Source organism: Gopherus evgoodei, chromosome 11, assembly GCF_007399415.2.
Source record: "Gopherus evgoodei ecotype Sinaloan lineage chromosome 11, rGopEvg1_v1.p, whole genome shotgun sequence".
In the NCBI taxonomy this organism is placed as follows: Eukaryota; Metazoa; Chordata; order Testudines; family Testudinidae; genus Gopherus; species Gopherus evgoodei.
This window is the reverse complement of record NC_044332.1, coordinates 71,676,003-71,689,298: the sequence shown is the minus strand read 5'-3', so window position 1 is coordinate 71,689,298 and position 13,296 is coordinate 71,676,003. Positions and strand designations below refer to the sequence as shown.

Sequence of the window (13,296 nt, the reverse complement as noted above, 5' to 3'; positions counted from 1 at the left end):
GTCAACTAAATTTGTGCTTGAATTCAGTTCCTTCCAGAGCCTCTTATTAAAGCTCTAATAACTGTAAGGTTAAATTATAAATAGGACTATGCATCCACACAAGAGAGTAAACCCTCCCTCCCCCTCGACCTGTACGCACAGTACCCAGCTTTTGGGGCTAGGCATGTAGGAGTAAGCAGAGCTATTTGCCTACTTACTAATTCCCCAGAGCAGTGGACAGGGAGTGGCAGGAAATGGGACAGGCCTCGCCCTAGTCATTGGCTGCAGTAGCTGAGCCCAGGGCAGAAGGCAGAGGAGTTAGCGATTTACTCCTGGTACTGACCGGCAGTAAGTTACTATCCTCCCACCCCCCCAACCTGGGAGCAAAGAGAAAGCAGATGTCTCTAAGTCACGGCGCCTCCCAGGGCTACTCCTGTGGGGTGCAGCTTAAAGACCACTCCCAGCTTAGGGTCTAAAGTCAGACTCCAGGCCCTAATTCTGAACAGCACTTAAGCAAGTGCCTAACTTGAAGCCTGTGTGTATATGCATCCCAAAGTTTCTCCTGTATGGGGAACATGGGGCTGCTCTAAGGCCACTGGGCTGACCTAGGCTCAGGTTTAAGGACATCTGCAAGAGGGACTTGAAAACTTTCACCATGACCACCACAAGCTGGGAAGATATAGCTAGCAACAGGCTGCACTGCAGCAGGGAGTCAGCGAGGCTGAAGAGAGGGGGTTGAGAGAAGGGAAAGCAAATAAATCTGAGAGGAAAGTACAGCAGGCCACAGAGCGCCAGCAGTGCACTGGCTTCATCTTCTGGCCCTCACCTTAAGCCTCCATTAGCTGTGACAAGGACTCGAGAATTGGACTTTTTAGTCACGATGCTACAACATGGCTCCTGAACTGCTTCAGCACTTATACCATCGTCCTTCGAAACGGACGGTTGCCAAGCAACATCCCACAATCCTCCAGAATTGGGTCTAAGCTCTGCAATTGTAAGATCCATGGGGCAGAGGCTCTGTCTTAGTATTTGTCTGTAAAATGCCTACCATGGCGGTGTTGCTATATAAATAATATCAACATTTGCTGTTATCAAACGAAAGGTAAAAGCTTTCGGTCTATCCATGTGAATGAACAGATACGAGCTGTAGGTATCAAACAGTAATTTAAAGATGGCTCAGCAGGAAATTAAACTTAAGTTTCATTTATTCTAGGGCAAACGCAAAAGGTTTTATTTATTTTTTTTTAGCAAATTCTATCACATAAATGTTAACAAAAAACATCTGTACATTTGCCATGATACACTCAAAAGTTAAACAAATAAGATATAAATACAGATATGGATGTAACATGACAAAAGCCAAAAAAAGAAGGAAAAAAAGAAAAAAAATACATGCACATGAATACCGTGCCAACAAAATCATTTCTTATGGCTGACATTTTTCAGAGCAGTTTTTACTTCCCATTTAAAACATTATTGTTAGCAAAGTCCTGCTGTATTCTACAAAGTCTGATTTTCTGTCCCTTAATATGTCAGATTATGCTTGATAAATAAAGGGATGAGGAGGGGGAAAAGATTTCGATGACAAAGATGCGAGTTACGTTACTTATACAGGTTATTGGTAAGCTAGTAATAAGCAATAGAAAAGAAGTCTGGTCTTGTATTGTAATCCAGGCAAGCACACATAGTGTACCTTATGAAAGCCACATGCCTCAATAATTCTGCACTACGGAGAGAACTACTGTACTTAAAACTGTGAGGGGGACGTATCAATTGATTTGCTCATGCCCACGGAGCACTGGTACAGCCAATGACAGAAGGGCCATCCTTGTCTGAGATTTAAGCAATCCCACAGCCAAAGGGTGCTGGTATTTTCACAGTTCCTCACAGTCAGACTTTATAAGCATGGTGGGCAAATCAAAGACACATTTTTCTTGTAAGATACCAAAAACTGAAGCCCTGTATAATGGGCAGCAAGAAAAAGGCAGCTGTTGTAGGTGGCTACTGCTGGGAAAACATTAACACCTGCCTCACTGTCGCAGTGATGTCTCGCCAACATGCAGATCCTTCTCTGCAAGTGTCCCCGGACACTGTCAGATTTGTAGCCGGAGAGACCTTTATGCTTGCGAAAGAAAATATGATTGAACAGTTTTCAGAATGCAGAACACGGGAGATCATACCAGTGACATTCAGAGCTAGCCCTTCGAGTACTTCAAAGGAAAATCCAGTCATGTTCAAACCTCTAAACCAACCTTACTATGTACATTATAGGCAAATGACTTTATAAATAATTGAAGCAGAATGCCTCCTACTGTGTACAGGTGTAACAGACATCTAGAGTACTCAAAGGCTGAACGGTCCTTGATTGACTCGTGTAATGAAACAAAGTATCACATTAATGAGCATCTGTTGATAAACAAAACAGTATCTGATTAAGCAAGTAAGGCCTGGTTCTGTGATTTGCAGCCCCAATTCTGCTAATAACATCTGGAAATACAAGCTCATCACTGAAGTCTCAAAGCAGCAGCAGCAACATATTTGACATGTATTTCTAAGAGACGAGTTGTTAATTCGCACTGTAGTGTCAGCATAGGCGGTAGGTCAGTTTATGGACGTTACAGTGCATTCACTCAGTGCATACTAACAGTATTTTATAAAATATATAAAATCATTTCCGAAGGAGTTCAATTCCCACAGATCCGCCACCGTGTGCCATTCAAACAACAGACAGCAAACGGGGATGGAACACGATCGGTCAGACAGCTGGAAGGACTAAGCACACAACACAGTCAATTTCGCAGACCTGGCATCCCACTTCTGAGGTCTGGACCCCAGAAGATGCTGAACTGAGATGGGAAAAGAGACTTTTAAAATACTGACTGTTAGGAAAGCAGTTTAAAAATAAAACACCCTAAAAATTCAAACAGGACAGCTGATTGCTGCCAACAGATTGATTGAATATTTCCTCAAAAGGGAAAATTAATTCAAGTTAAACTAAAATAATTCAAATCATCCACAACAAGAATTAAAAAATGAAGAAGAAAACCTCTCGAGAAGGGGTGAAAGTGAATGGTCCACATGAAGGGAAACTGGATTTTACTGGCTAGCACAGGTTATAACAGCCTCCCTCCAATGAAGGCATTTTCGAGTCTGCGGTGAGTCTTTGGGGAAAAACCACAATACAGGCTAGTAAAGATCTCTCTTATGATAGTGTTATATGCAGGAAGAGCAGCAGACAAATGGCCTGATCCTGCAGCCAGTGTAAGATCGGGCCTATCCTGAAAAAAACAGGAGCCGGATCGTCCCTTTGACTTTATCACACAAGGGATGAAAGAGGCTGAAAAACCTTCTGCTTTGGGGCCTGATTCTGCCAGGTCCTGAGACAGCCTCAACTATTATTGATTTCAATGGGAGAAGAAGGCCACTCAGCACCTCTCAGGATCAGATCTTTCAACATACTGATGGGGGGTGGGAGTGTGGAGTGTTGAGTCGACATGGCATTAGCCTTCCCTGGGTGGGACACCAGGCAACTCTGCAGGGGATGTGCAGAGCCTGGGGGACCCCTCTGCTGGTATATTTCACTGGGGCTGGGTTGGTTCTAAGTTTTCCCCATGCTGATCAGTCCATTAAAGAATTCTGCCAGCCTTGCCTATTACAGGGGCCCAATCCTGCAAGGGCTGAGTGACCCCATCTCCACCGAAGCCAATGGCAGCTGAGGCCACTCAACACCTATCCAGAGGTGCTAAGTGCCTTGCAGGATTGTACTCTGGTTCTGTCAGCGAGGAAGAGGTTAAAATGCTGGTTAACTACACTGCAGGCTTTTTAGGCACAAGGTTATGTGTGGGTGTGCAGGAGAGGGGGGGCACTGTCTTATTAAACACTAGGACCAAACCCCATAGCTGCAAGTTTAAATGTACAGGAATATTTTGTCCGGTTAAGAGTTCCCCTTTATATTTCCTGATGACAAACCCACTATCCTGCCTTTAAAATTAACCCTCAGGGTCTTCTGAGCAACGGAAGAAGGTGGAAGGCAGGGCTGATGTTAACCTTGTTCGTTACAGTCAGGAGACCCAGGCTGCTCTTGTTAGACGATACTGGCGGGTGGGGAAAAGCTGCAGAGAAATTCTTAGCCCAGATGGAAATCTGGATCTTTATCTATAAAACTTGGATTTTTTTAATTACTCAATAAAGGTACCAATCCGTCTTAAAGCTTTAAATGCCAGAGGAATGGCAATATTTGCAAAGATTTCATCATCAATATCTTGCAGTTTAGGCAAGTTTCAGATCAGAGTTATAGAATGGGACATACCACTGCACGTGTGAGGTGAAGGGTCTAGCCAAAATGGGTTACGCTCAGAAGGAAAAATTGCTTCCACAGCAGGAAATTAAAACGTTAAAAAATAAAACTTTGTGTTAAATTAACTAAAAAAAGGACTCACTTCGCTTTTAAGCATAAACATGTTGTTTGGACTCAGTTCTGAAACACTGCAACCTAAACATATGGTAAAGATTTCAGCTGGCTATACCAATATGTTTAAGTATGGCTTTCTACTGTTGTTTTTTCTTAAATGAGGACTGCAACACAGGCCTTGCTTCCTTTACATTCAGTACCAATAAGAGTCTACATAAAAGCTTTAAAGGACTAAAATACTGATTGCAATAAATATCTGCGTGGCCTCCTTTAGTTGATGGGACGTGCCAATGAAGAAAGAGTAGCAGAAAGGTCTCTGAGAGGCACCGCTGATTGCTTCTAAGTCTACACACATGTCCAGATATCTCCATTAACTGTGCGTTGAAACATCTGAAGATGAGCTGCTGTTACTATTGGTGGTCTGGGCCCTCTTTATGTACAAGTTTAGTAGCTTCATCTGGAAGATAAAAGAAGTTAGAAGAAGATCAAATAATCCAGAAAAGAAAGACAGCAAAAGTTCACTGGAAATATTAGGGCAAAACCCTTAAATGTGGATCCTGCAATGAGCTATGTGTGGGGCAGGGATCTGCCCATGAAGGATCAAAGTATAAATCAGGTGATAACATGAAAACAGATAGTTACTAAAATAAAATAAAAAATTGGTAGCAGGAAAAAAATCCGGGGAGAAATCCAGTCTACATTGCAGCGAATGGCAAAACTCCCACTTCAGTGAGGCCTGAATTTTTACATTCATTGTTGGCATTTTTCAGGGCATGGCCCTGATCCTGCAATCTGATCTGTGTGGGTAGGATTCCTGTCTGTCACTCTGTAGAGGGGCAGGGATCCACCCACACAGAACAGACTGCAGGGCCGAGGCCTACATATTATGAAATGTTCTGGATACCACAGTCAGTGAAGACCCAAGCCAGCAGAGGCATGTGGTGTAGCCAATTAGTTCTTGTATGCAGGACAGCGTTGGATTGAGGGCTTGTCTTCACTGCACTGTTAGCTCGAGCTATCATGAGTGTTGCCCCTAACCTGGCTCCTGTGCATACACAAACATGGACTGAAGCTTGAGTGTTGCAATGCTCAAGCCAGTAAGGCAGTGGGGTCTCAGCTGCTCCGTGCTGCTAATCCAAACACTCTGGGCTGCTCAAGTGTTGTTTTGCAGTGTGGCTGCTCTAAATCAAGCCAGGCTAAACTAGAGAGGGGTGAACTTAAGAGAACTAAGCTTACAAGGAAGACAAGCCTTCAGCTGCTGAGAGCACACACCGTTCAGTTACCTAGTAGAAAATATTCAAGGGGCTGTAACATTGTACCTTGCTTCCTGTGAGCTGTGCGAGGTGAGGTTTCAGTTCTTCTCCAATTACTGAATAAATTGCCACTAGGCAAAACACGCTGGCTTTGCGAACGCTGCTCTCTGTATTATCGTACCCCTAGACCAGGAGAAGCAAAAAGGTTGCACAAATCAAAGGTCACTTTCCAAGATCTTTTCCAATCAGTTTACTAATGGGCTGGTAACGCATGGCCATAGGGCCTGATACAAAATCAACAGGAGGACCCTTACTGAGTGTAATGGGCTGTAGATTAGGCTCAGTGGTGTATTTCGCTGGATCTGAGTGCTTTCTACTGCTATCATCCGTGATGACGTTTCATAGCGAGTTCTGGATCCATAAAGGGATTAAGTAACACTGAGGGCTCAGTTCCGTCCTCACAAATATAGAAGAAACTCCCATTGATGCCCGCTGGGTTGTAAGTAGGTAACATAAGGAAGAATTTGGCTAATACAGAGCCTAACTCTTTCCATTGATTTCAATGGGCTTTGGATCAGACCTTAAAAGCTTGATATGGGAACGTAATAAAGTCCTTGAGGGGCATGAGTTTGGCAGGATCGGACCCAAAGGCTGTTTTGTGAAGTGCATTAGGATCCTCAAATGGAAGCTGTTTGTAGCACTCAAACCACCATGGCATGAAGGTGCTATAAAGTGCAAATTATTAATATTGTGTACTACTATCATGTCTTTTTAAGACAGACAAGGTGGGTGACATGTTGGTGAAAGAGACAACCGAAGATGGTCCAATAAAAGATATTTCTCTCATCCACCTTGTCTCTATTATAGCCTGGGACCAATACGGCTACGACACTACAAACAATGGAAGACAGTTATCAGGCAGGAACTTCTTTGAGAAAGTCCATTATGTGCTCCTTGGGGCTAGTGGGCCACATCCCCAAAAACGGGAGAGACCTCAGACTATCCGTCAAGCCATTGCAGCTCTATGGCTCATGCTGCTAGTTCTGCACTCAAGTGATCATCAATCAATGAACAGCAATGAGTAACACATACACAGCTACTTTGGTGGGCTGCATGCTACACCTGGCATGTCGTTTCGCAGCGTTCACCAGAACAGGGCTGGTATTTTTACTGAGGGGCCAGCACAGATTTCTACCAACAAATTAAAATGTGGCTTTTTTAGGGGAGGAAGGAAGCTAAATATTGTTATACATTTGTAAATAACCCCCCCACTCCCGACTGTACTGAAGAGCATAATAGTTTGCACTTCCAGAGCAGATAGGTAATGATCTGGGGCTCAGGACACCAGGCTTCTAGTCCTGGCCCTGCTGTGTGATAAAGGGTAAGTCACTTCCCCTCTCACCATTTTACTGTCTCGTCCGTTCAGCTCTGGAGGGCAGGAGCGGTCTCTCATTATGTGATTTTATTGCACCTAACACAATGGGCCCCAGAAGTGGTCAGCGAATACAATATAAACGTTAAAAATAGGTAATTTATTAATATTAAAATGTGTAATATTAATAATGATAATAAAGGTATTCTTATTACTTGAGATGCCATTACAAACTGGACATTTACCATCCACAGAAGTTAAATGTACGGGTATTTCCCATTCTGAGGACACATACTGGCACTGTATCACTGTCCACACACAGTTTTTATACCAGTTTAATAATTTTGGACGGGGTGGTGTTTTTCTACTGCCATAGTTACATTGCTCCAACCCCTAGCGTGGACTCAGCTATTCCAGTATAAAGGTGATTATACTGGTATAGCTTTTTCCCCTTCCCGATAGCAAAAGCTGTACCACCATAATGACTTGTCTACATGGGGACACCCAGAAAAGTGAAGGCAAATGAAGTGAAGATGTGGAAGTTAATGCATGAAAGTTAAAGCATGTTAACCCCGGTTTGGATGCTCTCACTCAGGAATAAAATGGTTTTAGTTTGTCTCAGGAGGACTAAATTACAGCAAACTACAGCCATTTTAGTCCTGACTGACAGCATGGGGGGTTGCCTAACATGCTTTCACTTATATGCACATTAACTTCACATCTTTGCTTGAGTCACTTGAACTTTCCAGGGATCTCGGGTATGTCTACACTGCAACAGGAGGTGCAACTGCAGCTTGGGTAGGCATGTCTGTGCTAGCTTTGACCTAGCTAGCATGGCTGAAAAGAGCAGTGAAGGAGCAGCCGCATGGACAAGCCCACTTGGAGCCCTGGGTATAGCCCTGAGTTCCTAGCCTGTGCCAGGGTCTGGACCACAGTTTCGCTACTGTTGTTTTTAGCTGTGCTAGCTAGATTAAAGCTGGTACGGGTATGTCTATCCAAGCTGCAATCACATCTCCCATTGCAGTGCACACATACTCAAAGGAATCTTTTTACCAGTATAACCACATCTACATTAGTGGGGTTGTACTGCTTTAACTATACTGAGATAGCAGGACAAATACTACTGGGATAGCAATACAATTTTTATGTGCAGACAAGGCCTTTGGCAACTTTCATTAATCCAAAATTCCTTGTTAGTGTTGTGTGTCTGTCTATTAATTACAATGAAAATTATCCAAAACATCACACACCAGACACATTCAAGATGCTGGATAACAAGTTGAACTTTGCAGCCAGACACAAAAGGCAGGATTTTAAAGGTAATTACAACCGTGTACGATTTCATTTTGTAATATTCTGAAAGGTCTGAAATAATTTCTCCTGTGAAACAATCTTGAATGATTTTGATCATTAATCATAAATTACAGGGTCTTTTCATAACTCCAATGATAGTAGAAGTAATGGACAAAAATAAAATAGGTAAGTAAAATGTAAGTATGTATTTGATTGCCCAATAGACAAAAGGCCTAACTTATCTCTAGTGCAATCCCACTGAAGATAGGTGAGTTACACCAGGGCTGAATCTGTTCCAGGGTGGAGTTATGTTTAGTTTTTAGTGTTTACAATGTGGTTATTTGCAATGAAAGGTAGAAACGAATAAAATGTGGCCAAAGACTAGCATGTAAACTGGACTTGGCCGATCAATAAATGTGAGGGCTCATTCTGCAATGGTTATTATATGCAGCCCTTGCTCCAGCATGACTCTCATTACCTCAGTGCGAGTTCTGCCTGAGTAAAGACTGTTGGGATTGGATCTCAACTTGTTCCAAAGGGATGTTTAAAGCAGCCTGTATCCCAGATGATCTTGCTGAATGGGAAATATAATACCCAGCTGGTCTAGCAGCCAGATAGAAAAAGGTGGAAAATATCGAACCAGATTAAAAGAAGTCATAACTAACTGAACACAGCCCAAACGAATGACAAATCAAATTTCCCAAGATAACATTACCCCATACCTCTCATACACTGACCTTTATGTTTATTCCTTTAATTTTATTTGAATTTTTATTCCATAAAGTAAGTGACGATAACAAAACTGCAGCACTCTGCGGTACTGGAGAGATCAGGAATCGTACTGCGACAAGTGACAGTAGTTGCTCGTTATGTGCCCCCAGCCCAAGGCTGACCTCAGCCTGAATTACTGCTTTAGGCTGTGTTTTCAGACAGAATAATCCTTTAGTTGTGTCTCTCTTTACAAAAAGAGAAATGCTCAGGGTGTCTCTGTTCCTGCCTTGTCTGTTCGCCATTCCTTCTGGTCATCTGAAATCCTCCTTCCCCATGCCATTTCTTTTCTAATTTCAATGTTGTAGCTGTATTTAAGCCTCTGAATTGTTTTTCAGATAACGTGCATGAAAGAAGCTCTATACAATTGAATTGCACTGATGAATGACATAAGACAAGGGCCTATTCCAGGTAATGGGTGGGAGACCTTTTGAAATATAATTGTGATGTCAGAAGGCTTCACCTCATGAGACTGTGGAAAACTGACAAGATGATTGATTAGAGGAGGAGCACAGACTCTACCTCGGAAAAAATGTTTGGGTTTCGTACACATTACTGTCTTGGCTTTGCAACATAGTGCAGGGTGAACCAGTCACTGACAGCCAGGAGGGAGTTCACTGACTCTATGACTGAAATTTACTAGAAAAATGAAAGCCACAAAATATCTCATAGGACAGGACTCCGGAGAGAGGCAGGTCTGTGCAGTGTCGTTTCACAACACGCTCTGACATCAGGAATAACCTTAGCTGCACTTAAGTATTTATGCTATGTCTTCTAACAGCGCTTCTGTTTGAAGAGAACAAAAGGAGGAGAACCTTGATACCGTAACTCACCTTTATCTTGTGAAGTCATGGTTCTTTACTCTATCACAGTAAGAGCAGGTCTCCACTAGACACTGTTTCCAACGTAGCTATGTCGGTTAGGAGGGTGATTTTTTTGGTAACATTTCTCTTCTGGCAAAAGCCCCAGTGTAGATACGGTTCCACTGGCACAAATGTGCTTTGGCCAGATGATCTTATTTCATTCAGGAAATTGGTAGAAGCTATAACGGCAAAAGCACTTTTTTTTTTGCCAGTATAAGCTGTGTCAGCACTAGGGATGTTTGCCATTAGAGCTATGCTGGTGTATCTTATCCAGGTAAACTTTTCTGGCCTAGGTGTCAGATTCTAGCTGGCCTGGCAGGGGCGCACAAAGTGGGGGAGAAAGGAAGTGCAAAGAGCCATCTCCTCACTAATACCCCGCACAGGGGTCAGCTGCAAGGTGGCTGTGGAGTGACCACAGTCCCATAGTGAAGAGCTGGCAGTGCCCAGCAGAAACGCATGCTGCTTCCATTTACACAGTGGCAGAGCTGCCATTGGCATGTGTGCTCCCTTGGAGACCCAGGAATTCTGACTAAGTCAGCTGGAATTCTGCCTGAGAAACTCCTCCTGTGACACATAGGGTGTGCCTGTAGGCCATAACCTGACCCTGGCCTTGTACAACAAGATCCTTATCCAGCAGCTTGAAAAGGAAACAGATCCCATGAATGTACCTTCAAACTAATTCTGCTTTTTAGGATGTAGGGGATCACAGTTATTGCAGCTGAGCATTTCACACACATTTCACTGTGGTACACGGATTACTAGCATACTTGACATTGTTATCTTTAAAGCACTACACCAACATTATCTGGCTGAATGATTGCAACAATGACTTTCAGTTCATATAAACATCTTCCATCCAGAAGGATCCCAAAGTGGTTTGACAAATATGAGAAAAGGATCCGTATGATCAACATAGATTTCTAAGGTGGTACAGACACTGTCAACACTAAGAGTTCAAAAATCATGAGTTACTCTCCAAAAAACCATGAGACTGGCTTAAAAACAATGAGATTACAAAAAATAATAAATGTTGGGTTATTTTTCTTTGCCTTACAGTTGTTATGCCTTTTGGATACATTCAGGTCATTTTTCAAGCTTCTCCACAACTAGCGCTAGAAACATTTTTTAAAATGAAAACTAAGATTCTCCTGTGATCACCTGACTCCACGAGGTGGGGCTTTAAGAAAAACAGCAACTATTGCAAGAGTTGCCAACACTGCTGGGGCTGAGGCAATAGTAGGGATGGTATCAGAAGGATAGCATAGGGTAAAGCTCTGACATCACTCTAATCCTCTTGAGGTTGAAGAGGAATTAAATGTTATTTTCAGCTTCTTGAGACATTTCTTATGCTTATTCTCTGTATGAAGGTTTCCTCATCCAAGTTCCCCTATGACATAGTGGGGACTTACAGGCCCAACCCCCCATAAGAATGTATTTCTTTCCATAGTCAACCTTGTGACTCTCTCAGATGTCATTCTATCTTATTCTCTCCCTGGATTTCTATCTTTCTCATTATAGCATAACCCCAGTGCCCAGAACTGCTGCCTGCCCAGTGTGTGGGCAGAGAAATGGATTACCATTCCCACGCAGTCACCAATGAGAGTGAAAACCACAATTATTGTAATGTCAACACCCTGCCTTAGTATTGACAGAAAACACCTCTGCCCCACCCAGCTCCTATTCGGTTACGATAGGTGTCCAAATATGAATTGGTCATAAAGTTCAGGGTGCTGGGAAGTGAAGAGGGCTTCATAGCCTATTTGGAGTCCGGCACAGGTTTACAGGTGAGTCCTCAGTGACTCAGCAGAATAACAGAAGAACCCGATGTACAGAGACTGTACAACACAGGAGCTAAATCCTGCCCTTAACTTCACTGGGAGCCATGTTTCCAAGGATAGAATTTGAACTCAAGAATTGGATTTTCCCCTTTCCTTAGACTAAAGTGTGAAGACTAAAAAGAGAACTACAGATCTGCTTTAAATTTAAATCCAAATGCACCAGATTCTGGTTTCAGAAGCGCCCACATATTCTGTTAACCAGACATTAGAAAGAACGAAATGATACTTTGCTCTTAGTGTTTGTACAGTGCTAGCACGACAGGAACTTATTCTCAGTTGGTCACTCACCACAACCAAAATAAACAAGATGATGATTATTAATACTAATAGATAACACCTTTCATGCGAGGTTGTGTACCTGTAACAATCCAGGGATGATATCAGGAAGCAGCTGATGTAAAGATTCTTTTGAAATCCTTTCAATGACTTTTGTCTGCATTTTGATGGCAGCTAGATTAATCGGGTAGTCAGCGGTTTGAATGATGGGGCAGAGCACTTTGATGCACTGTTCGGGGTGTATGGAACTGGCCAGGGTGGAAGCAGCTTCCTCAGCAGCTCTGACAACCTGGAATAAAAAACAAAACAAAACAAAAACATTAATGGGCTCTCACTTCACAAGCAAAATAATCCTCCACACGCCAGCGAACACAAGGAAACTTCTGCTGATGCTGTTCTACAATAGACCCCTTACAAGTACAAAAGGCATTCCTGAGGAGTGGGGGGCTTCAGAGAATTGGCAACATTTGCCTCCAGCTACAGATCTATTGCAAGCAGGCCAGTATGTGACAAAAAATCACAGATTAACAGATTTTAAGGCCAGATGATCATCTATTATAGCTTCCTGTATAACACAGGTCACAGAATTGCACCAGATGAATCTGGTATTGAGCCCAATAACTTGTTTGACCAAAGCACATCTTAGAAAGCCTCCGGTCTTGATCTGAATATATCAAGAGATGGAAAATCCACCCTTGGTAGTTTGTTCCAGTGGTTAGTCACCCTCACTGTTACTGAGGGCTGCTTGGATGCCTCACTTAAATATGCATAGCCTCAATCCATTCTTTTTGGGGCACGTTAGTCACAGAAACCTGCATCAGTGTCCCCAAAACTGCATCACTGTTAGCAGTCTTCACAAGGAAGTCAAGGATGGACCAATCTCAGATACTGAACCTTTGGTGTTGTCAGGGTAGAGGTACCTTTGTGAGGCACCATGGCACCATGCTGCTGACTGCATGCTGTTTTCTATAGCTGAGGAATTGTCAACCTAGGACCTTTCATAACATAACTTTAAAATGTTTTAGAAAAAGAGGGGCAATCAGCCAACTTGTTAGAATTCTATAGGGATCAATTCGCATCAGAAGGTCTGTGAATGAATCACACAATAGGCATGTGAAGCCAGGATTTCTTAGTGTTAGAGTGTGTGTGTGTGTGTGTGTGCGCGCGCGCGCGTGTGTGTGTGAGATATTATATGTTGTTCTTGAGGTGGAGGAGAAATATCAGTATTTACCAATGGGATAAT

General features: G+C 42.9%; 1 protein-coding gene across 40 annotated transcripts in view; it reads right to left on the bottom strand.

Annotated features, from left to right (window-relative positions):
• Positions 1 to 504: 504 nt before the first annotated feature.
• CLASP1 (cytoplasmic linker associated protein 1) overlaps positions 505 to 13,296 on the bottom strand; it is a 292,383-nt gene continuing 279,591 nt past the window's right edge. For 9 of the 40 annotated variants that reach the window (XM_030581039.1, XM_030581043.1, XM_030581042.1 and 6 more), the window contains 3 exons: positions 12,136 to 12,342; positions 5,710 to 5,826; positions 510 to 4,847 (listed from right to left, as the gene is read on the bottom strand). In XM_030581039.1, the coding sequence (XP_030436899.1) occupies positions 4,761 to 4,847; positions 5,710 to 5,826; positions 12,136 to 12,342 (411 nt within the window). In that variant the 3' untranslated portion in view covers positions 510 to 4,760. Of the gene's footprint in view, positions 4,848 to 5,709; positions 5,827 to 12,135; positions 12,343 to 13,296 lie in introns of all 40 variants that reach the window. The other 31 variants (XM_030581046.1, XM_030581047.1, XM_030581049.1 and 28 more) reach the window with 8 other exon arrangements.